This window comes from Pangasianodon hypophthalmus, chromosome 23 (assembly GCF_027358585.1).
Source record: "Pangasianodon hypophthalmus isolate fPanHyp1 chromosome 23, fPanHyp1.pri, whole genome shotgun sequence".
NCBI classification, from domain to species: Eukaryota; Metazoa; Chordata; class Actinopteri; order Siluriformes; family Pangasiidae; genus Pangasianodon; species Pangasianodon hypophthalmus.
Genome location: NC_069732.1, coordinates 6743194 through 6769513, shown reverse-complemented (window position 1 = coordinate 6769513; position 26320 = coordinate 6743194). Strand labels below are relative to the sequence as shown.

The following is a 26320-nucleotide window of genomic DNA, read 5'->3' as shown; positions in this document are numbered from 1 at the left end:
CTGGATATTGTTATGATGTGTAATGGAGCAGCTGCTGATCTGTGCTGTTTGAAGGATGCTGTCTCTTCACTTCCTCTCATTTCCTGTGAGTGGATCAGTACACAGCCACAGAGCCGCTGGCCTTGGACGCCTGACCTTGTCAGAGCTCTGATTGTGCAGCACTCCTCTGTGGTCGAGGATCTTGGGATATTGAGTCCTACTGTTTCTGTGGTGCGTCCTGCATGGATAGAGAGCGGGATGGAGAGATGGATGGCATGGCAGACATTGTAATTTCAGTTCAGTGCTGCGGTTATAGTTCAATTGGCCAACTGCTCTGCTCTGAGATGTAACATTTAAGCTGACTTTGTCATGTGCTCTGAATTTTTTCTTTATTTTTGGCTGCAGCAGTATATCAAATACACACTGGATGGGAGCACCTACCATCATTCACACCTAGGGGCAATTCGGTGTAGCCATGTTTTTGGGAGGTGAAAGGAAACCGGAGAACCTGGATGACATGGGGAGACCATGCACAGGAACTCACAGACAGTAACCTGAGGTCAGGATCATTGTAGAGTGGCAACACTACCTTCTACACCACTCTCCTGCCCAAAAAGCTCGTCTTATTGCATGACTCAGCTTTGGACAGGCCACTACTTGGCTTAGAGGCAAGCACTTTGCTCCCACAGTATGTTCAAATGTTCTTAGCTGAAAAGACAAATAGTGAAAATGACATTAACTTTACCATGGTCATAAAAGTGCCTAGTGTCATTTTGATTCAGACATTTGAAAAATTGCTCCCACGTGAACCACTTGGATGAGAACTGAGATCTTTGATCATAGACACACCAAAGCTGTACAGAAATAGAGACTAAACGGAAAAGTTTGATAAGGTTGCATCAAACAATGGAGGTGTGAATCTAAAAATCTAAAATTAAATCTTAAAAAGCCTACCAGTTTTCAGAAAGAGAACCAAAGACTAAACATAATTCCTAAATATAGATGTTTCATATCTGTATTTTAAAAGGATCATCTCAATAGCTTCTAGTGGCATTGATTTGACCTTGAGCTCCTCAGGCATTCAGTTAGCATATCCTGGAAGGCACCTAGTAATTTTCAGAGAGCTTTACATCAGGTATGTTAGAGGGAGCGAGTCTGATGATTAGTAGGCTAAGGTGTATCCGTGACCTACAGACACAGAGGAGCCTGCAGTATCACAGCTCAGTCCTGTGGTATCTCCACAGATCTGCATGGTGTTCTTCTGCAGCAGTGCTAGTCTGGCTGAGAGGAGGGGAATTCCTGTGTCTCAATATTCCCAGTGCACATTTTATTGTAGTGGGTGAGAGGATGAGGCAGAGGAAGGGAAAGGGAGGGGAAAAAATGGAGGTTTTAACCTCTGCCTGCAAACCGTCTGGGCCGATGAAAGGCTGATGAAATCACTGACGGCATGCTTCATGTGTGCGCTCGCTCTTCCTCTGCTCTCCTGTGCGTCTGTGTAATTACTCAGCTCTGTAATTGCCGGGTTGCGCCCGCTCTCACAAAGTAGGAGACTGTCTTCAGCAACAAAGCCTCTCGCTGTCTACAAATGCAAAATGAATCAATCGTGGCTGCTTAAATTGCACTGAGCTATTCGTCTCTAGCTCTTTCAGGCCAGCAACATGCCGCTGGACAGTAATGAGGGATCTAGTGAGTGCCTTACAATTCTCAATTTTTCATTGACATGGTGCTGCTGATGGAGCCAGTGCTTGTTCAGGGTGAGAGCTTTTATTGCACATGTAAAAATAATAACCGTGAAGGGTTTTACAAGTTGTACTTTTGGCTATGAGTACTGTACAAAGTCAGTCATTCAGCATCTAATACACAAAGCACAGAGATATTATCATAGATTACAATTAAGGCAAGACATGCATGATTGAGACCAGCGAATCGCTGAAAGCAGATCGACTCTGTTCACGATCATTCTGAACATGCAGTTGCTGAAAGACAAGCTCTTATTTAGTTTGCCAATAAGACCAGTGTTTCTCTCTAGGAACTTTCATATAAATTAGTGGAGTGAATTTTTGAGCTGAAGTCAAATTGTTTCGATTCATGATGAATTTCAATTTGATTCAGAAGCAATTTTGTAACTTAAGATTCAGTTAGATTCATAGACTAACCAGCAGTTTGGTTTAGCGATTGAAGCTTCCTCGAGAAATATTTAAATGCATTCTGGAAGGCGTATTTCTGCTTTGCTGGATAGCAGAATTCATGAATCCATAATTAGTTAGTTAATGGTACCTGAACCACTCACATGCTGTATAGGCTCTGTGGTATGTTACTTGAGTGGTTTCATGCTGAAGAAATGATCGTCTCCAAGCTCCCAAACAATTTTCCTGAAACTGATTTGTTCAGTTGAAAAGCACAGAACGGTTCCTGATCAAGCATTAGTTTTGCCATTAAAACTAGCACCTTGTATTTGGAACAGGGCTAAATGACAGACACAGAGAATGAGTGTTCCTCACTTTGTTGTATTTCACTACATTGAAATATCAATGCGATTATGACATGGCCATATGTTTTGCATGGCGTTTTGTGAAAAGGTGCCATATATAATGTTTCGATAACCATCAGTTTGATCACCAGAGATCAAAAAGGATAAGAAAAGGTCTGGAGAAATTCGTCCTGGTTTCACCCTCGTTAATCCTGTTAGAGTTGTACTGAGCATGTTAAGCAGCATACCTAAGAGACACATCAGAGAGAAATTATCAGCCTTCTGAAGGTCACAGAAAATAGTGCAGTTCAAACCGGATTCTTTATAATGAAAGATATAGAAGAAGCCGTGGTCACAGAGAAAGCTGCTGCTGACTTTATGTGGCGTATTAAAATGTCACTTGCTGCGCTTATCTAAAATTTCACACAGCACCCTTTGAGGGAGCAGATGGATTAATAGGTTTCAGCCAGAAATCGGCCAAATGATTGACTGAAACCAGGAATTCACTGATCCTGCCTTGCTAATATGTGTGAAGTTAATTATAATAATAGTACTATATTTTATAATTTAACAAATCTGCAAGCCCAGGCATGTAAAATCTGTACTGAGATAAGAATTGTATTGTTAGTTGAGTATTTAGTTGCACTCATGGTTTTCATGCAGAACGTACCAGCCCTTTGATGGTGCCGCGTCCGAATGGGAAGAGGGAAAAACAATTAACGGAAGTGGAGGAAAGGATATACGAGGAAGAGATTTAAAGGAGGGGGAGGAGAGAGAAGGAAGGTTACCTGAGAGAAGGAACAGATGCCGCCTCGTCAGCTAGACACACGCTGTGTCCATGCTGTTGCGAACCCCGGAGTGACTGGGGAGTTGTTGTTGTTGTAAACATGTTTAAGGCCTTATTGCAATATTGGTTTAAGCAGCACTAGTATGTGACTGATGGAGGCATGCATCCATGTAAATGTTGCTATAGTGAGAGCGTTGTATGTTGTAGGTATACATAGTATATAGCTGTTATGTTGGTAAATGGAAGAGAATTATCAGGTTGAACTGCTATCAGGCAGGACGTACAGTTACAATTCTCCCCACTGGGCCAGCGCTTGTCCTATCTATCCATTCAATCACAAGTTCCTGCAGATGCCACAGCCATCCATGGCCAGGAGTCCAGTGTGGAAGAGGGTAGATAGCACTTTTCTCCGAGTGTGCCCTGTGACACTGCTAGTCTTCACTCTCCCTGGTTGGTAGCTGTTGTATGATAGAGGAGAGCTTACTGGTGGGAGGGAATTGGTAGGTGGTCAAATTCAGCTCACTTTATCAATGTGAAAAATAACTGATTCATTGTGAATTCTCTCTTGTTTGATTCTGCATCAAAGAACAAAATGATATAATCAGACTTAGGGTTAGGGTTAAGGTTAGGGTTACGTAGACTTACAACAGGGTCCAAAAGTCTGAGAGCACTTGTGAAAATGCTTCTATTTTGCATTCTTTTCTAATATAATACAACAATTTTCATTACAAATTATATAATTAACAACAAAGTAGGATTTTTAAAAAATATTTACATGAATTTCAGAGTTTGTTAGTATTTAGTACGTCCCCTTTCTGCTATAATGACCGTGCATACTCGAGCTAGCATGGACTCCACAAGTTTGTGCGAAACCTTATGATCCATTTTGGATCAAATCTATCAAATCCAGATTTTCATTGTGGTCTCAGACTTTTGAAGCTTGCTATATATGTAAATTTATTTCAATTTTGTAGTTGAACAATACAGACAAGACCAAAAACTAACATTTCGTAGAGCATGAGATCTTGAACATTCAAATAGTATGACAATGGATTGTGTTTTTGCCTTTGAATACGTAAATATTGTGAAAATTCAAATAGTATGACAGCTTTTTAATGAAAATTCATTAAGCCTAGTGTTTTTACAATGGGTGGAAATTTATTGGTGGTTTAAGTGGTTATACTGGGGAAAATCATAGTGTATGTTATAGGGGGAAAAAAAACAAATTCACCACAATGCATGCTTCATACTTGTGTTATAATTGCATTGTGGCACTTTGAATAAAAAGTAAAACGTTTTGTGAGGTGGCTAGACATTCTCACCCCTAATATGAGAAAAAATGCAAAATAGGTTATATGTAGCTTAAGCCTGATTGCCTTTCATACATAATATATTTTCATGTTAATACTGAACTATGACTCTGTCCAGTTGCCATATCTGCCCATCACTGGGACCGTTTATAAAACCCAGGTGGACTAGCAAGAGGCTTTTTTTGGGGGGGATTTTGCTGCTCTGCCAAGCACTTGCGGTGTGGAACTGCTGCATCCCTGCTGGCACATCACTGCACTTGATTTTTTTATTTTTCCCGACATCTGTTTGACTTGCTCTCAGAGGATTAAGCGTTAGTCTTGCTGCATATGATGAGTCGTTTAAAGATTTGTCAGCTAAACACTTTGCTGCTTTTGAGTGTCTCTAGGATAAATGCATCAAGTTATTTGGCACAGATCCTCAGACTGGCAGCAGTTTTCTTCTTTGGAGTCTGTGCTGAGCCTGAACACCCTGTCAGCGAAGACAAAGACAGAAGTGAGGCTTCTGCTTGTATTCAGTGTGTATTCACCCAGCTCAGCTAAATGTCCAAGCTCGCAGACCATATATCTTCTGTGTGGATTGGATGGAGGTGAAGAGTAAACAGAATATGTGAGAATATAAGATAGGTCTCTTGCTGACAGATTGTGAAGCAGGTGTTTGGGCTTCAGCCAGTCTGACAAATTTCTGGGAGGCAAACAGAAGGGCAGGGTGTTGATCTGACCCTGAGTCAGCATCCTCGTTTTCACCGATTGATGTATTTGCCAATCTGGGTTCCAGGGGTCAGGGTTCGTACTCAGAGAGCGGTGATCAGTCTATTAAATATCACGCCTCGCCTGTGCAGCAGGAGACCACGGCGCACGCCAAGAGGTAATGGATGTTTATTAAGGAAAGCTCTCCTGAGGGTCAAAGACCATCAGGACATAATAGCTAGGCTAATCCTGTGAGCTCTGGACAGTCAGTCAGTGCACATGGTATACACCTCCATTCACATGGTTCAATCAACTGGCTAAATATATTGATTATTTAGTGTGCTATGTGTAAGTAAATGTGTTAACCAGAACTCAACAAAGCTAGAACCATTAGCTATCTAAAAACTCTTGAAGAACCTTAAGTTGTGAGAATAGGGAACTAGAGTGATGTTGGACAAGCTACACCATAGGATTTGTTTGAAGAATTTCATTAGTATTTTTTGTTTATCGTGATATTAGTATTAGTATTGAATAAGATTTTCAATTCATACATCACTTGTTGCTATGTCGCTACAGTCCCAGCTTCTGTGTTTCCTACTTGCGTAAGAAATGAATAGTTGCTTTATTGCTTTATTGCATACAGGGTGAACGTGGGGTTAAGCTTGAACATGAAACTGCCTTCCATTAGGCCTCCATATCAGACCTCATAAAGAAGTCTGACAACGGTCTGCTCAATAAATAATTGAGGCACCATAATGTAAGTTCAGCCCCATTAATGTGGTGGTGTAGTGCTCTCTGGATGATAGATAGCAGGTTTTAGGAAATGAGTCTGACAGTCCCATTTGTGAAAAGAGTCCTGACCTGTCTCATGGAGCACATACTTACCACTCAGCCTCTGCCTCCAAACAGTATCCCGTTTTATAGCCTTCACCATGGCGGTGTGCATGGACGCAGGGCCTTCACCAGCTCTCTCCAAACAATCTTTTTTAGTTACTCAGCTTTTCATTATGCTGTATTATTCTGGGCTCCAATTGATGTGGAAGTTAAATATAGAAACCTAAAGGCTTCTTTAAAGGTCTTTCCTTCTTTCAGAAGGAACCCTTTAAAGGTTCTGTGTAGAACTCTACAACATAATGTACATTCTTCCTTTCCAAAAAGGGTTCAAATAAAACCTTTGGGACACCAAGAAATAACTAGATTTGCATTTCCCCGAAGAAAATACACAGTGCTTAAAAGGACCAGGAAGTGATTGAGAGAAGGAAAGAAGGATGGTTTGATGGATGGATTGATGGATGGATGGGTGGATGGATGGATGAATGGAAGAAAGGATGGGGTGATGGATGGAAGGATGAATGAAAGGAAGGATGGATGGGTGGATGGAAGTATTGAGGAAGGAAGGGTTGAGAAAGGAAAAAAGAAGGAAGGAAAACAAAGAATGGAGGAAAACAAAGAATGGAGGAAAGTAGAACATAAAAAAAATGGTGGAAAGAAACTAAGGTAGAGAGAAAGGAAGAATCAACTGGGAGAAAGGAAGAAACAATGGGGAAAGAAAGAATGAATGCAGGAAAGAAAGAAAGAATGCAGGAGAAAAATGAATGGAAGAAAGAAAATAAAAAATAAGTGAGGTAAAGACAGAAAGAAAGAAAAAAACAAAAAAAGTGAAGAAAAAAGAAAGGAAAGGTGATACCGTGATACTGAGGAAGAACAAAAGGGAGCAACAATATGAGAGAGAGGGGTGAGAAAAGCAGAAACAAATGAAAGAACAACAAAATAAGAAAGAAACAGAGAGAGAGAGAGAGAGAGAGAGAGAAGAAACTTTTTGACTTTATATTCCTCTATTTGAAATGTATTTTATGGGTGGAGTTGAGCAGCTGCTTGGACTTTATCAGTGTGTTTACAGTGAGCAGCTTTCTGTTCCTTTCTCACTGAAATGTGTTCAAATGTCTAGTACAGATGTGCTGCACAGAAATCCCCGAGTATTCCTTTAATGTGCTGTTTCTTCATTACACAGTCTAACGCACACTGTAACGTGTTTTTAGAAGATGTAAATTGTTATTTACTGCTGGGGGATAAGCTCTGTTTATTACAGTGGAAGAGGAATGACCCAGTTTTTTTGTTGTTGTTGTTTGTTTCTACTAGGCGCTGTGATCATGTAACATTCATTTTGATTTGTAGAAGGTCTGAGAAGAGATCTCTATATTTACGAAAGCTTTTCTTTTCTGTCTAATATGTCATCATACCATTTATTCATTTGTAGAAATCCAACAGTCAGTTTAAAATGAATGAATGATAACTATACATGACTGTTAAATTGAACTGGATTAAAGAATAAAACTGAACGTGCTTTTTATTTGTATTAGTTATTATAGTATTGAGGTGGCTGTATGGATGTGTTTGGATGTTTTACTGCCTCTTGTCTCTAGCCAACACACACACACACACACACACACACACACACACACACACACACACACACACAGTCTTTCCTACACTTATATACTTCTCCCGTGTATATCTTGATCATTCTTGGGGCTTTTTGTGTAACCTGAGTCCTGTGCATGAGCTTTTTTCCCCTTCCTGTCCATGTAGCTCAGACACATCCTGAATCGTTTAAAAACAAGCTCTGAGTTGCTAAGCCTCAGCGACATTAGATAGCCACTCTTGGCATCCATACTCATCCATTCATTTAACCTGATCCCTGTGCAGCTTGTTTAATTTTTACAGGCTGCTTTTATACTGTACATTATTTACTGTGCTTTCAGTATCTTTAAACTTAATAATGCCATAACTAATAAGGGGAATTAGTGAATGTGTCCCAGATTTGTGAGTGCGAGCGCAGGCAGGGGGTGCTGTGTGTCCAGGCCAGTCTGGCTGCAGGCTTCCCCTGACGGATTAAGGCTGACCCACAAAACCACATGCTGCCAAATGTCTGTGCCAAATGTGCTAAAATGACTGTCTCACTGACCCTCTCTTTCTCTCTCTCCACAGATATTTCAAGAATTTCCTATTACACAGGTGAGTGGCTTTTTCCCCGCCACCTTAAACCCCTCTCCCAAGAGAGTAATCCCAGTGACATGCTGTCATATTAGTCATATCATCCCTGTGTGAAATACACTACTGGAAATCAGGATTTATCAAGAAAGAAATCATGCATTTGTGTACAGCATCCTGTCCTACACCATCCTGTCCTGTACCGCTGTGACTCATGTTATCTCTCTTCAGATCAAGAGTTTGACAGGTTGATGTGTGGATGTTGGACGATAATGGCTGTCAAAGCATTTGCCTTGTCGTCGATAGATCGTGAGCTCAAATCCCACGGCCATCCACTGCCGGAAGCCAAGTGCGCAAAATTGGCACTAGTCAACCATGGGCTTCTGTGAGCTCCTGTATGCAGAAGAGGACAGATAGCACTTTGCTCTGAGTGTGTTATGCTGTAAGGCAGCATGGACAGCAGATTGAAAAGGCTGGTTTCATGTGTCTCAGAGGAAGCACACATTAGCCTTTACTCTCCCCAGCTGATAGCTCTAATATGATAAAGGGAGAGCTGGATCGATGTGACCAAATTTGGGAGAAAAAATGGGAAAAAAATAATAAACAAAAAAGTTTTGTATCCAGTTTCTTTGCTATATATGCAGATATTTGATTCACACTTGGTGAAGTAGGCCGCTTTCTTGATGCCTTGCTAATTATTATGTACTGTCTCACAAGTCACCATCTTAGAAGGCAGTGCTTCAAGAGTTGTGGATGTACCTGTAAGGTTTGAGATGGACTAAAAGCTTTAAAGACAGCAATATGTCACAAGATTGCTAAGATATTGAAATACACTGACATGGTCTTTAACCCCAAAAGTACAGTTAGAGAGAATAAGGCAAATATTTAGTGACCTCACCAGCTATTTATCATAAGAAGTAAAATCTTAAGTTGAAAACATTTTGAAATGAAAAAAAGTGTGTGTGAGTGTGTGTGTATATGCAAATTGTGTGTGTATAGTCCTCTGAGATGTTTGATGGGAGATATTTTTGGTGCTATCGTCCCTATGTGCAGAAGTCATGGTGCATGTGTGTGTTACAGCAACACGTGTAAACAGCATTAATATTTCATGCGCTTCATGTGTTGGAATGGAAATGGGGGCATTTAGGGAGGAAGTGTGTTTAGGTGGCATTTTCCTCCTCTGCCTGATTTATTATGGAGTGTATGATAATGTATGATGTGATACAGCGTGAAATGATTGGGGGTTTTCTTCAGCGCTACGTTGTCAATCATATGTGGCATCAACAGGCTCCTGGTGAATAGTTTGTTGTTCTTTATGTTTTTACCAGAAATGAGAATCTCTAACAAGAATACACATCTGGATACAGCTGTGGGCAACAAACAAACAGCAGTGGGCATCCAAAGCCTCATATCAGAAGAGAGAGAAGTTTTAGTAAGTCAGCATTGTCTGACTGATAAGCATATGTATGTGTGTGTTGCATGTGTGGAGAACAGATAACATGAAGGAAAATAGTTCAGATAACACTGACTTTGAACCTCTCACAAGATGATGTTACTCATCTGGATGTTAAAAGAGTACGGAATGGTAAAGTGTGATGTAAAAAAAAAAAAAATCTTAACTGTGACAGCTCTTTGTTCACAAAGGAACTTTTTAGAAGTCAGGGCCTAAAGCCCTAATGAGCAAACTGTGTTCATGGCAAAGAAAAACTTATTAACCTTATGCTGCCTTAACAATATCAAGCAACCAACAAGGGAGACATATCATTTTATTGGATTACGGGAAGATGAGTTCAGCTATAGAACACAAAAAGACTAGACGCTTTGGTGTTAGAAATCTCCTTGAAAACTGTCCGGGGGAAAAAATTGCACATACGAAGTAATAGATTAATAGGAGACATGGAGTTCAAATATGTTAACGACTCATTCATATAATTTTAGCGTAACAATAAATTGATTTTCAAATGTGTTATTTAACACTGAAAAAGGAAGAACATTCCTCCTGGTGATTTTTTTCCCCCATAAGGCAATTTATTGGACATTTATTGAAGAAGACTTCAGTCAGTTTCAGCGCTTTGATGTCAAGCTGTTCCTTTAAGTTTTTCTTTCACGGCAAAGTCTTTAGGATGGAGGACTTTGAGTTTTGTGGTGTCTTAGTTATGTGACAAGCTGCGTTTTTGTCTTATTAACTTCAAGAGAGAGGAAAAAAAGAGAGACTGGTGAGGGAATGACTGTCTATAGCTTTTAGTGATAACAGAAGCTAACTTGTTTCATGGATGTTCCACAGCATTAAACATAGCTATGAATGATTTGTTGGCAAATTGCTGTGGTTTAAGAGGAGTAAAACATTTTGGGACATGCTGTTATTGGAAAATAATCATCTCTGGAGCAGTAACAGTAATTCCACTTCGCACCACCCAGTCGTTGATTATTTTCCGCCGCCATGTGTGTGTGTAGGCGTGCGTGCATTCATGCTTTCATAATTAATTTTGACATTTTGTGAAGTGGATTAGGATGCTTGTGGAGAGCTCTCTATTTCTAAAGTTCCGCTCCCCTCTGCAGAGTCTAATGAAGTGTTATTACTCTTAATATAGAGTTCATAGCCTGCTGTAATTAGTCAGAGTTGTCACCTTTAATGAAGCACTTTGATTTCGTGCCCTATAGAGTCAGTACTCAGCCGAGCAATTAGTCTTCCCACTGTTACTGGGGGATCTTTATATGAATGTGCTCTTCCTGTTTTCTAGTTTATGCCTTATTTTTTTGTTCAGCTTTAAGCTTTATTGTGTGTATTCTGAACTGCACAGTCATTAGTGTTGTGCTGGCTGTGTACAGCATGACGCACAGCCCAAATGATGCAGTTCTGCTTTGGTTAGGTTGACTAGAGTGCACAGAGCAGCACTGATCCTAGATCAGTTTTCATTCTCTGATTTTCTTATGAGTGCTGCACAATGATTAGTATACTAAACTGATGCTGGTCTAGGATCAGTTCTGCATACTAATCCTGATGCAGCACACCTAAGAAAATCAGGAAATGAGTACAGACTTAGTGTCAGTTCTGTATACGAAATAGATGAATGCTGATCTGATGCATCACATGCTGAGCCATGGTTAGCTTGCCAAACTGATCCTAGATTTATTATTAAGTTTCTTGTGAGGGCAGGGCTGTGATCAGCATGCAGAACTGATCTCAGATCAGCATTTCACCATTCAATTTCTGACATAAATAAATGTGCAGGTATGATTCTAGAGCAGCATTCATATGCTGAGATTGTTTTGAGTGCCTGATCAATATTCAAAACTGATCCTAAACCAGCATTCATCTTCTGTGCTTCATATGAGTGCCCGGGCATTATCACTATACAGAGCTGATCTTGGATCAGAGTTCATTTTCTGCTTTTGTCAGGAGGGAGAGTCCATTGTCAAGTAGATGCTAGAGCCCTTAACTATCCGAAAAACCATTAACGAATTGTGTCATCTTTGTGAGCAGAACACCTGCTAAAATGCTTGTTTTTGTATCATCATGTCAGATCTTTGGAACATTTTAACCTTGATGCTTTAACGTGGTACATTCCCTTTAGACACAGATGTAATAGGTCTGGCCTTATGGCTTATTATGATATTTGTGGCTCCATTTTCTCAGACTCTGAAAGATGATTGATAATTAATCAAGGTCAAGGATTAGGGACCCTTGAATGTCGAGATCCATGTGAAAGACACTTGAAAGAATTGCTCTGGATTGTGGCCTTGCAAAAACATTTAAACCTAATGGAGTAAATGCGATATGCTCTAGCATAGTTGACTTGCAGCTGTCAGAGAGGAAGAGGATGAGAAGGACAAAGAGGAAGAGGAAGAGCAGGTTATAAGTGCTAAAGGAAGGGACTCGGACATTTGCTCTGCCCCTCGCAGAAAGCCAGGGACAACAGCTTACACCCTGATTATAATTTGACATCAACCAGTTTCAGGCACTTCCTTTAGATTTACTTGTTATCCACTCTAATGCTATACACCATATGTTCTGTCTTTCTGTTGTCCATCTTTGTCTTGACAATATATGGCCACAATTTGAATAGTACTCCACATCCCTTGGGTTTTCTGTCACAATAGGGACAATGACAGCCCGCTTTCATAATGAGGCAGCTCCAGCTGTGGCAATAACACCTTCTGCTCACAGATTTATTTGTTGACTTCTTGCAGCACGTTTCAGCACCACCAATCTGCTGTGCGTTCAGCGTCAGCTCTGGTGACGGAAATATGACCGTTTTTTGTGAAAGACCTTTGTGTGTGTGCATGTGTGTGAAGAAGAGAGTGGGCCGGACATGAGGGTTTGTATAAAGAAGGAGAGCCCACCTCTCCTGTCTTAACCCTTTTCCTTTTTTCTGTTAAGCCTTTGTGTGAGAGATCCGTACCCCACTGTTAATGTGAATGGCTGTTTTGGGGAAGGTCCGTGGACTTCCTCGTCCTCCTCCTGCTGTCCTGGTGCTGATACTGTGAACATTAGTCTGATATTGCCGAAATTCTTAGCTGGAGCTGAAATACAGGGCTCTTTGGACTGAACTCAAGTTTCCCGATTTTCAAACTTGGATATCTCGCTCTAGAGGCTACTGCATTGCCACTGTAGTCGTGCATCAATATTTACATCCCTTTAATTCAGAAGCACTCTCGAGAATAAGATGGAATTGCTGAAATGAAAATGGTTAGCTTGAGTGCTCTTTAGTCTGAGACACGGCTCTTGGTGTGTGGTAACAGAAGGTCTAAGCAGATTCCAGACTGAAATGCAGTCGATCTGGTATTTCCGTCATGTCTGAGGAATAGTCGTATCAGACTGTGAATGGCTTGGCTTAATGCTATCTCTGCTTTCCAGGAATGCAGGACTGAAACGTGCTCCTGGCTTCTCTGTGTGTCTTTTGAATGGACGTCAAACACAGGGAGATCCCCTGCTGATAAGCACCGAGATCAGCTTTGTACTGAATTCCACCCCCTCAGCTCCCCCCTGGACCTCTAACGCTGGAGACTAGGGGATTGAAAACACACACACACACACACACACACACACACACACACACACACACACCCACACTCACACACCCCTACCTCTCATCTCACTCATGTATTTACTAGAATTGTTATTGTGCTTTTGTTAACAGCCACACTAAGGATTTTTATATCATTTTTATATCAGAGAATTAAATAGCACAGTATTTTCAACATTTTATCGTACGTCATAGTACACACACTTTTTTTTGGCAATTTTTGGCAATTAGGGATGCAGCAAAATTTTGACCGCTGAAAATCACCAGCTAAAAACGTAAAAACCGCTAAATTTTGACCCAAAATATGACCCTTGTTTTGTCCACTTTTCCACTACAGGACCATCATACCATTTGAAAGCATGACACCCTGCTCAATACAACACATTTAAGAGTTTTATATGTCATTTTATTTGTTAAATTTATTGTCAGCTGAGTTTTTGTGTAATAATGCCCTAATGAAAGTGATCTTGTTATTTAATCATTGGCTTTGTCTATTTAATTATCATTGAAATTGTTTAATTTATTTGACATTTATACAAAAACTAAAAGAAAGTTATTTAATAATAATCAATAACTGCTTTTGAATTTTGGTTTTGTTTTTAGGTCCAGAGTGACCTGAATTTTGTTTTGTTTTAAATTACCATGTAGTTTTTCAGTTTATACAAAAATTCTAAAACGCTATTTATTAGTAATTTAAAAGCAGTGCTGTTTTTTTTGTGTTTGTGGTCCAAAGTGAGCTGAATTTCTTTTATCCCAGGTGACTCTCAAAAAGTTTGCAGTAATTAATGTTTGACTGCAGACTGGTTGCCTTTGTCATCTTGCTCAGCTGAGATAGAAATTGTATTTGATCATCTCTATTGGTTTGCAGATTTCTGCTGGTGTCTCTGATATTGATAAAATTCATACACTGCCCCAGTGAATGCAAATCAATCATCGCTAAATGTTCAGGGAATTGTATTCATTTTTGGACGATGTGGGATTAAAAGATGTTCCTGAGTTTAATGTAGGCTGCTTATTATTGCACCAGGTTACAGACAGATGCCTCTGTTCAGCGTTAAGGATAGAAGTGGCCTACATCGGTGCTGGTAAGTGATTGATTGTGCTTAAGGGCACTAGGGTGAGATTATAACATTATGTTAGCGCTTGCATTCTTCACAGCCTTCGTGAATGAATCTGAGGACGCAGAGGAGTGTTTATTGGGCATACTGGTCAGAGAGGCAGATGCAGGGCCATGAGCAGGGTCAGGCCTGATTTGCGGCCTGGTTTGCTTCGGTAAACAGCCGTGGGACGGACTGAATGGGGAATGAGAGGGAGATTTGCATATTAATGAGCTTTGGTAGAGCTCCTATGACCCCTCCTTTCCTCTCTCTCTCTCTCTCTCTTTTCTCTCTCTCTCTCTCTCTCTCTCTTTTCTCTGCAGTTGCCACAGAGAAGCTGTGGAAAACACACAGGCTTGGTTCTATATTTCTCTCTATCTCTCTTTCTTACCCTACTGCAGCACAACACTGCAGAACACACTCACTCTTTCCTCTCTCTGTGTTGTTCTTTTCTTGTCTCTGTGATTTAAGGCTGCGTTCTCCAAGCTGACTTTTAACTAAGCTCACTGTGGCCTTTTTCTTTGGTTGAGGGTCAGTTCTCAGGCCTGGCCTCTGGCAGGTTGGCATTAGCATCCAGTGGCAGACCAAATTGGATTGGATCATCGGCTACACCCAGGACCGGAATCTCACTGTATTTCCTTGCTGGATCTGTATTTTCGGCTGGACTGTAAGCAGCTGTCGTGTATAACTGGAGTGGGGGAACACTGGAGCCGGGGCCTAGGTTCCTATGCGGGTGTATAAAAGCAGCGGCTGCTGGCCGGCCGCTCGCTTGCGGGTAGAGATGAACCACTGCATTCCCTTCCCGATGTGCCTGGCTGGAGGTAGTCATCTTCCTGCCTGTTCATATGTATTCTCTTTGTTCTCTGCTGTCTAAATCTTCAGCTCTTCCTCTTTTGCTGTACAGCCTTTGGCCTGCATTGCTTTTGATACATGAGCTGTAGCCTCTTAGCTGCCTTACTAGCTATTTATTATAGTTATTATAAATGTGTGCAAAATGTGTGTTAAAGTTTAATGGTTAAAGACTGTTGGCTCAGTCGAGTGTTTTGTGAGGAGTGTCTGGAGTGCCGATGGTTAACCTGTTGCTTTGCTGAATAGTTAGTTGGTAATTAGAGTAGAAGCAGACAGAGTTTATGCATCTTGATATCCATCAGCTCCTCGGCCACCAGGCTTTTCATGTGTGCTGCCTTTTGTTCACTATGATTGCAGTGGCTTGGGGTGTATGTAAGTGACATTTTGACCAGAAAACAGTTGATATATCCATTCAGTGGTTTGATTTTGAGATCCAATAATTAATGAGATCTAGTAATTAAGTCCAGTGCCAAAACAAATATTAACATTCAGTCTTTAATTAACACTTACATAGAGTTTGTCAGATTTTTCATTTACACATCTCTCATTCCAAGTCCTTGGTTTATCATCTGTAGCAGTGATTTATCGAGCCACATATTTAATCATATTTTAATTTTTGACTTTCTGATCTAATTAAGCATAATCTGCTGTGATGTTTTTGAACTTGGCTGTTGTCTTTATTGGCTCTAGTCTTATTTTGACTCAAAGTTTTATACATGTGAAAGAATACTGGCTTATAATCTACAGATGATAAAATGATAAACGGTGGAATAATTGGAACAAATAAGGAATTCAGTATTGAGCAAAGTTATAACTTGATCCATTATTGAGTAACTCTACTGATTGATATACCACTCTTGTTTTAGTAGTGCCGTGAATTAAAGCACAAACATGTTTTTCTCCTCTGGAGGAAAGTCACACAGCCGCAGATCATTATGCTAAAAAGCATTGCAAAGTGTAGGGAAATTCGGTGTGTGTTCGGTGGTTCAGAAGTGGGTGTGTGTCTGTGAAAGACATCACTCTCACGTTCACTCGGCATGTTTTTGTCTGTGTGCTGGTTTTGCGTCAGCAGCTGCCTCAGCACCCATCAATCTCACCAACCGATTCAGCTGCAGCACCAAGCAGCTTTATTGGACGCACATTCTCACTAATTAAATCTTCTTTTCTCTCAGTGTAAATGCTGTAGAGGTGCAAGAATAATGAGGCTCAGATCGTGAGAATTTTTATGGTTATTATGGTTATTATCATCATTCCTGATGTCTCTCAATACATCAACAGTGACTTAGTACTTAGAACATAGACTTGTACTAATGTCTGTAAAATACTGTAACCTGCTTACAGTGTCAGTTTAACACTCACCAAGGTATGTATAAAATATCTGAAATATTAAATATGATTCTGCTGAGATCTTGTTTCTTTTTAACTTGACTTTAAGCTATAATAGTAGCAGACATTACATAATGACCTCAATGATTAGCAGTAAATAATGTCACATTAGTTCTTACTTTGTTGAAAACAGGTTGTTTGACACGTTTGATGATACTTGATGTCATTTTACGATACATGATATATATCATGATGATCTTTTCCTGAGGTTTGAATTAAAATTCCAGCAAAATAGTAGGGCCACACTAAAAACCAAACCTCCCTTTTTTTTTTTTTTTTTTTTTTTTTCTTTTAAATATTTAGAAAAAATTAAGCCTAATGCTAGAAAATTTGAACTCCATAATCCAGCCTCAGTGATTTGTGCAGCTCGGATTACAGACTCGCGTGCAGATTTGAGACTTTATGTCATGAATAATTACGACGTGGCAAATTTAAAAGAAAACTCAGCGATAGCTGTGCAAGGTGCATATTACTGACTCAGTGCTTCTGAAGACAGGAGTCTGGCTCCTCTAAATGTTTCTTCTTCAGAAGGTTTTTCCTCATCACTGTCATCTGGCTTGTTCATTAGGGATCTAAATCTACATCCAGATTTCTGTAAAGCTGCTTTGTGATGATGGCCAATGTTATAAGTGCTATACGAATAAAATTGAATTGGATTCTTGTCACTTGATTAACTCTGTTCAGCCTGAGGTATATACATGAAAGTCTTTCATTTCGATTAGGCCATCAGTCAGATTATTGAGCTGCATGTAAACGTAGGGTCTGTTGAACCAATTAGTATTAGCAACACCTTGATCATTTGTTATTCCATCAGAAACAGTCCTTGAGGGACAAGCTCTTTAATCTCAGTAGTATGTTTGAGGCATCTATGAATATTTAAGCAGCACCCTGCTGTTAGCGGGCAGCTATGGACCTGTTTGAAGGTCTGGCTGGAGGACATGTGTGTTGGTTGGAGATTTGAGTTAAGCACTGACCCGAGCTCCCTTGTTGCCAGTCTGATCAAGCTGCGTGTCAGCTGAAGCAGCTGTTCAGATTGCAGATTTGGTTCATTTGTGCTTGTGTATATTCAGTTGTTTTAGCTGTTGTGTATGTTGGTGTGTGTTGCAGCAGTACTGTTCGTTAGTAGTCCTTAGCTGACTGTCTCTGTGTTGTGCGCAATGAGTTGTGCTCCTTTCACACCTTTTTATCTGCCCTACACACTAAGTAGCTGTGCTCTATGTATGATGGTTGCTCTGTTCTGTACTAATGAGAGGATAGTCTTTGCCAGCCATTTGCGTGTGTGTGTGTGTGTGTGTGTGTGTGTGTGTGTGTATGTTTGTGTGTATGTTTGGCAGATTGGTCCTCACTGAAAGCCATATTAGGGAGAAAATAGCTATTGCAAGCTACTCGTGGAGGAACATTTCATAGCGTGGGTTGTGCTGCACTGCACAGATGAATCTCACGGCTGCAAGTGCCAAATCATACATGTTGAGGATACACTGAAATTATTATAGCATACTGAACACAAAGTAGTATTTCTAAGTAGTAAGAGCACCTCACGGTTTGGGACTTGGTCCAAGTATTCACGATTCTGAGGTTATAAATAATCCGCTGCAGTTGGTATTACACAATAATAAAGTCACGTGCACAAAACAGTTATAGAGTGCCAGGTAAAAGATGAAAACCTCTCACTTTAAACAAGAACTTGTGTTTTAGATACCCGTCTCACTGTCACGTTCTGTTTCACGTTCTCACTGTGAATGAATGATCAAGCAGCAGAGCCCATGCACTGCTGCTATTACCTACAGAACAAACTAATGACCTTATGTACAGATACATTTTTAAAAAGAGTTCTGCACTGGCCCATTTTTGCCTTCTAGCCCTGATCCTGAACATCTGAGGACCTTCAGAGCAAATCACCTCTGCAGTGATGGCTTCCTCTGGAGTTCATTCATTTTATTCCACCCAAATAATTCAAAATAAGGTGTCTTTTGCTGTTCATGATGATTGATTTATTGATTTCTCAGAAGCAGGTTTAGGTCAGGTTGTGTTCAGATTAATGACAGATATGTGTTATTAGGGTTTTTTCTGAGAAGAGTGATTATTCATTGGCTGATAGACGACTCTAGACTTTTGGCATGTGTTAATCACACGTGCTTTTGACATGAGCTCAAGATGCTTGCTATTATGCCTGATTGTAATCTTATTACTGCATCAGGCCACTGGCAGAAGATTTGAGCTCCTTTGTGTGTGCAGGTTTTAAATGTCATACTCAGTCATACTTGATAATTGGTGTAAAGCACTGAGCCTGGAGCCAGCTGTCTTCAGTGCTATTAAAGAGCACTTCATTTGTCAAGACTTTCGCACTGTTCTGTCTTCCTGTTTCCTTCCGCTCATGAAAGGATCAGTGTCCAGCTCAAGTAAATCCTTATCAGTGTACAGGACTCGGCTCACATGACTTCACTCAGGCTACAGCCACTGAGGCTTCCACCTGTCACCATATTCCCATCTCTTTTCAGTCTTGTACTTTTCCTGATGTTGCCACACTGGCAGGCTTTATTGTTCAGCTTCCTGCCTCACAGTGTGAGCGTCTGGGATATTAATAACTCTCTTGTCTGTTATGGGTGTTTATCTTGCTTCTCATACCACAGGATCTGTCAGCATGGGGAAAGTGTTCCCGCAAGTAAAGCAAATGGGTTTTCATGTTAAACCGGGTTTGTGCTAGGATTTATCTTCCAGTGCAATTTAGAGGCTTTGCATTGTTGTGTAAGAAATGTTTACATTTCTGGAAATTGCCACAAATTGCCAGCCAGTAACACACTTCCTTTTTGGCCTTTTTTGGCCTAGGTGTTACTCACAGATGAACAAACATACTATAATTTTCTTTGTCAGCTAGGATTTGTGATATTGAAAGGATTGGTCCATAAAAATGCTTTTTTTTCCATTATTATAATCATTAATAACAATAATAATAAGAACAACTATTTTCATTTTTATGTACTTTATTTTTTTGTTTTATTCTTTCTTTCTTTTTTCCCTTTTGTTTGCATTCCAGTGTGTCCTGAATTTAAATTTAAGTTTCAGACAGCCATATTCACAGCCCATAGACAATACAACACCTGTCCATCATTCCAACCACAAAGGACAGCATTACATTTTTCCTCATAGCGCTCATGGAAGATATACATTGTAAAGATAAAGGGCTGAATAGAATAGCATGTGAAATGAATGTGTTCAGTAGTGGAGCAGTGTAACAAAAGATGTTTGTACTAAAAACATTTAAGTGTTCTAATGATGTTACTGAGCGGTAGAAATAGAAGGTGATTTTCAGAATGAGGAGGAGTTTAGCACATTTAGTTTGAACTGTTTTTTTAACCCAGGACCCAGATTCTCTGATACACCTGAAGGTTCTCTGGTCTGAGGTTTGCTTTAACTGAACTCAAATCCAGACCACAACACATGTGAAAGTGATTCATGAATGTAGTTGAACTTGTCACTTTACTTCCTGTTTCAGTACAATGGTGAGAAAATGGATCGTGTGGTCTATAGAGGAGACACGATATTATCACTATAAGTGGAACTAAGAACACATTTAAATACCACTAAATTTGTTTTGCAGAAAACTGCAACATAATATACAAGAATATAAAATAATTCCAATTTACTCATATATTATTATTATGTACACAATAGTGTGTGTTTTAGCTTCGAATGATATTGACCTGTGTCAACATAAAGTCAAGAAACACTAATTAGATAAGTGAGGAATAACTTTCATTAGAAATTGTAGTCGTTGGCAAATCACTGTGGTATAAGTGGAATAACACACCTCAGACTGTGCTGCTATATGAAAATAACCAGTTAGTTCCTCTTATCACTTACGCTATCAACAGTTGATCCCTCAAAAGCCTCTCCTGTATTCTCTCTCTTGAAGTTAATAAGACAAAAACAAAAACAAAAAAACCAGTGTGTCATGTGACTGAGAAACCAGAAAGTGCAAACTCTGTCGTGAAGACTTACCCAGAAAAATCACTGACACTGGGGATTCCTTCCATATATATTAAATAAAATGTCTCCTAACAGAAATCTTCAATCACAAACCACAAACCAAATCACAAACCATCTGCGGTTCAGAAGGAAATTCAACAAATCTGTCATGTTTGGTAGAGCGTGTCATCAAGCTGAGAATCTGTCTTTGGGCAGAAAACATAATCATGGTTGCATTGCAGTGCTTTCTTCCTCACCATTGGGAAGCCAAACTTTTACAGTTTGTGGTTGTCTTAACTGAAGCCAGGATATGTAGACAAACTGGAGTAAATCTGACTCATTACAGAGATCATTAGTATCTCTTTGTCATACCTTTCCTTTTTGTGATTTATTACACTTGGTTTTCGATGCTCACCCTTCTCAAACTAATTCCAACTTGTTGGAGAATGTGTTGACGCAATGGCCTGGCTATTAAGGTTGTGAAAATGCTGTCTCAGTCATCTACCTGAAGGCCAGGTGAAGAGTCCAGACATGAGATGAAGCGCTGTTTAGTCACATTCATGAGTCACACAGGCAACCTGCTTCCATGACGAGTGCCGGATGTGGTGCTGTGTTAGACATGAGGGGTGTGTGAGTTCTGTGTGTGTGTGCGCGTGTGTGTGGGTGTGTCCGGACACGGACATGGGGAGTAGTGCTCTCTCCTCTCTTCTGTTCACACATGGCTGTGTGTTTGTGTTTCCATATCAGTCCGGAGTGGCCTGTGTCCTTGAGGTCTCTGCTGAGAGGTAGGAGAGCAGCTAAAACAAAAAAAAAAAACATTATAAATTGTCACATTATACATTCTTTTATGTGAGGTTGATGTGGCTGATTTTAAGTTTCCTTTGAGTTCTGTGTGTTTATTTGGGAGTGTTTCTTGACCGTGTTCTGGTTGTGGCAAACTACAGTGTAACTGGGCTGATCATAACAAATGTATGTTGGGTAAGTGTTAAAAAGAGAGAGAGTGGTTCAGATTTATTTTAAAATTGCAATGAAATTTGAATTATGTGAAAGCTTACTTTCATCACATTATATTGCCAAAGGCAGAGAACATTAGCATGAATGTCCTGCTATTCATTTATTTCACATAAACTACAGAACTCTTTCTGTTTTTAATCACAATATGTATTGTTTCAGATTTGTAATTATTTATTAACCCACAGTACTTTTTCTCCTTCTCACTGACCTGTACAGTGCTCAGGAGTTTATATAGATTTAATGTGGAAACAAGAAGCCAAAGACATTTATCTGAAATTTTGAGATTTTGCGTCGTACTGATTCTCTGTGCTGTCATGTTGCACTGCAGGGGTGTGTGTGTGTGTATTTGTTCCATACCAGAGGAAGTGCATCTAATTTGTGCTCTAATAACACTAGAAGATAAACAGGGTGTATGGGGTCTCAGATGACTGTGAGGAGTGTGTGTCTGTGTGTGTGTGTCTGTGTGTGTGTGTCTGTGTGTCTGTGTCTGTGTGTGTGTGTGTGTGTCTGTGTGCCTCTGTGTGCCTCTGTGTGTTTGTATGTGTATAATGGGTGGTGTGGCCTTGCTGCCTCAAGGGAGAGCATTCCATCACTTCTCAAAAGAATGATGTAAGATCAGAATCTTTCAACGTACAGCGCGCTGTATATTAATAAACAAAACATTACAGTCCAAAGCAAGACCTGATCTAAAGTATCATAGTGTGATAAGGGTAAGGACTTGGCCTGCTGCACAGTATAAATAAAATCAGTGTTTCACCCCACCCTGTTTTTAAACCATGTTTCTCACAAAGCAATGTGTTTAAGGTTTCATTCTTTACTCGTAGGACAAATAAAACTTCTGCTTTATAAAGTCTCACACAAGCTTGTGGTGTGTGTAATGCCAGATTTCCCATGCAGAGAAAATGAGCAATGCTGAAATGTGTTTTGAGTCTGCATTTTGTTTTTGTAGTGTTACTAAACTATAATGCAGTAAACAGTGTTTAAGCACTATGAGAGAATTGCTTGCACAGCTGTGGACAGATGTGTGGAGTGTCCACGATTCTGCCTGTTGAGTTCATGTATGCTGATTGAAGTGTTAGAACCACTTCCTTGCTGACGTAGCCCTTGCACTTCGATATATTTCGATCTCACTTATGCAGGTTATTATACCCATATACATCCAGGAAAGCTTTGAGTATACTCTTTCCCTAAACAGCAATTGGCAAATCCTAGCTTAGCAACTGTACCTAGGCACAGGTACTGATATCCCAAATGTTTAGGGTAGGAAAGATAAAATACTTATTTCCAGACACAGGGACAGAGATTAAACATCGTGGAGGACCAGCTTAAGATGAATGTCTGCTCTAAAATGCGATTAACATGCAAATACAGCTAGCAAAGACTTTCTTTATTATTGTTAACGCCTTGAATTTAGTGTCATTATATAACTAAAACAAAGAACACTGACAGCTTAATCACTGTTTGCTAGCTGTTACTGGAAATAATTAACAATAACCAGCAGTGCATGCACTAAACTTTTTCCTCAAAATGCATATAATCAGACATTTCCCTCCCTGCAGCGCAGGAACAATGCTGCTCTTTTATTTCAGTGTCTTCTATATGAATCTCTAGTTGATGAGGCTTCTCATGGAGGATGGAGGCTTTACTTTCAGTTATTATCCTTTTAGGGCATGAATCCTGATCTGAGACTGTATTACGGATTTTGCCCTCAAAGGCATATTGGAGAATTATTTTTCTGCTTTGTTAAAAACTCGCTTAACAAGCTGGACTCAAACTTGTTTGATGAAACATCCGTAACCAAGTGGGCAGGGATTAGGGCTGAGTAAATTGAAATGCAAAGCAGTCCATAGTAAGGCAAGGTCTCAAATAGTAATGATGTAATTAATAAGCACAGAAATAACCTTGTGGTACTAACTGTGGGTGTCTTTCTTTTTTTCTCCCCCACTCCTGTACAGAATATGACAGACACCTAGCGTACAGTAAAGGCATGGCGACGGCGTACCTGGAGCCCAGCCTGAGCCACGGCGTGGGCGGGGGGGTCAAGTCTCGGCTCAGCGGGGGAACAGAGCGTTCCACCCCTGCCCCTGACCGAGTCCTCAAGGTCATCCACCACTTTGAGAGCAAGAGCGAGCATAGCGAACACAGCACGTGGTGCAGCAACATCCGCCACGGAGACGCCACCGATGTCCGGGTAAGAGAGAACGCACGGAGCCTTTCACATCAGAGAGTGGGGAAAAAATCGAAATGAAAAAATGAACAGGCTTTTAGAATCACTCTGCCTCACTCTGACTCTGAGTTCACAACGGCAACAAGACAATGTCACTAAACAGGTGGTAGTCATTCATTTTTAACAAATGAATTATTTTTGTTTTTTTTAATTCTTTATATTCATAGTGAGGAGTCAGTTTCTAAACCAGCTGGTGACACTTTATGACACGTTACAGTCTTAAAGTGTTTACCAAAATAGACTAGTGTTGGTTTTCATCATAAATAGACAGCAGTGGCTACAAAGGGCAAAAATCTTTTTCAGTACATTCTGACACTAGGTTTTCCTTCAGAATTTTGTTTTCAGTGGGGAGCCACTTGATTTAGGTTCAAATGAGTGGTTTTGCTTATGTTCTGTAGCTGACTATGTAGTTGCTGCACAACTTGTAACACTCAAAAGGTGCTACAAGGGAAACTATAGCAACCAACAGTAACCTGAGATAGGAAAGCTTTACTAGTGACCATCTGAGCAATCTGAGCAACATGAGGCAAAAATAAATAAATAAATAAAAATATCACTTCCAGTGTAATGCACGGTTAACCCTTTAGACCTTGCACTAAATATGGGGTTGGAAGGAAGTTGTTGGAATGGAATCGGGGAAAATGGCGTGGGATACAGTGGAATTGAATGGAATGGTGTGATATGGTATAGAATGAAATGGAGTTTAATACAGTGGAGTGGAATGGTATAGAAAGGAATGGTATAGAAAGGAATGATGTAGAATAAAATGTAGTGTTATGGAGAGGAATTATATAGAATATAATGGAGTAGAGTGCAATATAATGGAATAAAACAGAATAAAATGGAGTCGGATACTGTGCATTGGTATAATGGAATGGAATGCAATTTAATTGTATGGAATGGAATAGAATAAAATGGAGTCGAGTACAGTGAAATGTTATGTTATGGAATGGAACGGACTTTACTGTCCTCAAGTGGGAAATTAGTCTTGGAGTCAGTGTGCCAAGCAGCATGATAGCAACACATACACACATTCATACAAGAATCCATTACTTGATTATTGTTTACCATGGCATATGTTTTAGTGAATTGTCTCGTCAGTGTCCAGATTGGGGGAAAAATGCAGAAGAGAATTGGAGTCTGTGGAACCGAGCCACATTGGACATCAATTATTTAATGTACTCAATTAGATCAACTCCTCACTGTGCACTTTCCCATTTCCCATCAATTCAATCTGCCCTACATCTAAACTAGTGTTCCACACAACTGTAATTTTAGTGTTCTCAAGGTTCAAAGTTTGTTAATTACGAGCTGAGGTGACAAATGTGCATCTGTGTATGGAGACACGCCGTGCTATACTCTGTCTCTCTCCAGGTTAATGAGTGTCGCAGAACCTTTTTGAAGCTCTAATCTCTTGAGCCTCTGTCCAAGAAAGTCTTATTTCCCCCCCTAAATCCTGAGATCTGAAGTATTGAATTCATTAGCCACTCTGTTTCCTGGCTCTGTAAAAGCAAGTCAAGTCTGTTTTGGAGCAGATGCTCTATTGATCAGCAGGCTTCCCATCCGCTGGGCGGATTAACATCTTGTTCCTCTTCCTGTGACAGTCCCTGATGGATTCTCACATGTCTCGTTTTCACCCGAGCCTTAATCAGTGCCTGTAATCGCACACTGCCACGTCCACACAGTGTGTATTCAACCTGTGGGGTTTTATCACCCTTTAAGTTCTGTATATTTCACTGTTATATAAGCCTTTAAGTGAACTTAATAGTCTGGTGGCTTCGCTGTAGGGAATCATCCGTCTGGATTTACGCAGGGAAGGGAGTTGATTAGCTGAACAGGGGAGTAATCTGGTTCCTGTAGTCATGCTCGTCTGAAAGAACTTGGCTCAAGTTGTCTCGTAATCTATATGCTTATTTGCACGTTGCCAAAGCTAACAAGTTCACAGTGTGGCTAAGTTATTAGACTGATTCAATCTTGATTAGGTCCTATATATGTGTAGGTGTGTGTGTACGTGAGTGTGTGCTGTGTGATGGCTGGGCCTTAGCCTCTTGCCTTCTGACTTTTGTCTGGCTGGTTTCTGTATCATTCTTGGTCAAATCTCCACATGGATATGAACACCTTAAATATTTTTCCCCATCTATATGAGTATATTACCCTTGGAAAGCCCTATGGCACAAACTGTCTGGCATTTCAAACATATATGATTTAAGGTTCAAGTATACTTCATTTTCCCCACATGTATGTGTGTGTGCAGCTGCTACTCGAGCAACGTTGTTCACATACTCGATTGTGTATCTTATATAAATCTGGAGGATTTAGAGTGTAATCCACTAGATGGCACATCAGATCCAAAACATTTCAGTCCATCTCGTTTCCAAGTCAACCTGTAATGTTTAGTGATTTCATGCACAGTGATGTCAAACACACTGACTGGCTCTGTTTCTCTTTAAAACTTTGTCGTCTGCGTGATTGTTGTAATGATCTACGTCTCAAATCAAAAACACCCACTGTACATTCAGAAATATTTACT

At 40.1% G+C, this 26320-nt stretch overlaps 1 protein-coding gene across 17 annotated transcripts in view; it reads left to right on the top strand.

Annotated features, from left to right (window-relative positions):
- ptk2aa (protein tyrosine kinase 2aa) overlaps positions 1-26320 on the top strand; it is a 102670-nt gene that overhangs the window by 21662 nt on the left and 54688 nt on the right. For 2 of the 17 annotated variants that reach the window (XM_053228592.1, XM_053228588.1), the window contains exons 2-3: positions 8222-8248; positions 23519-23754. In XM_053228592.1, coding sequence (XP_053084567.1) covers positions 23551-23754 — 204 coding nt within the window. In that variant the 5' untranslated portion in view covers positions 8222-8248; positions 23519-23550. Of the gene's footprint in view, positions 1-8221; positions 8249-9552; positions 9657-13851; positions 15170-21296; positions 21335-23518; positions 23755-26320 lie in introns of those variants that run through there. The other 15 variants (XM_053228594.1, XM_053228593.1, XM_053228601.1 and 12 more) reach the window with 15 other exon arrangements.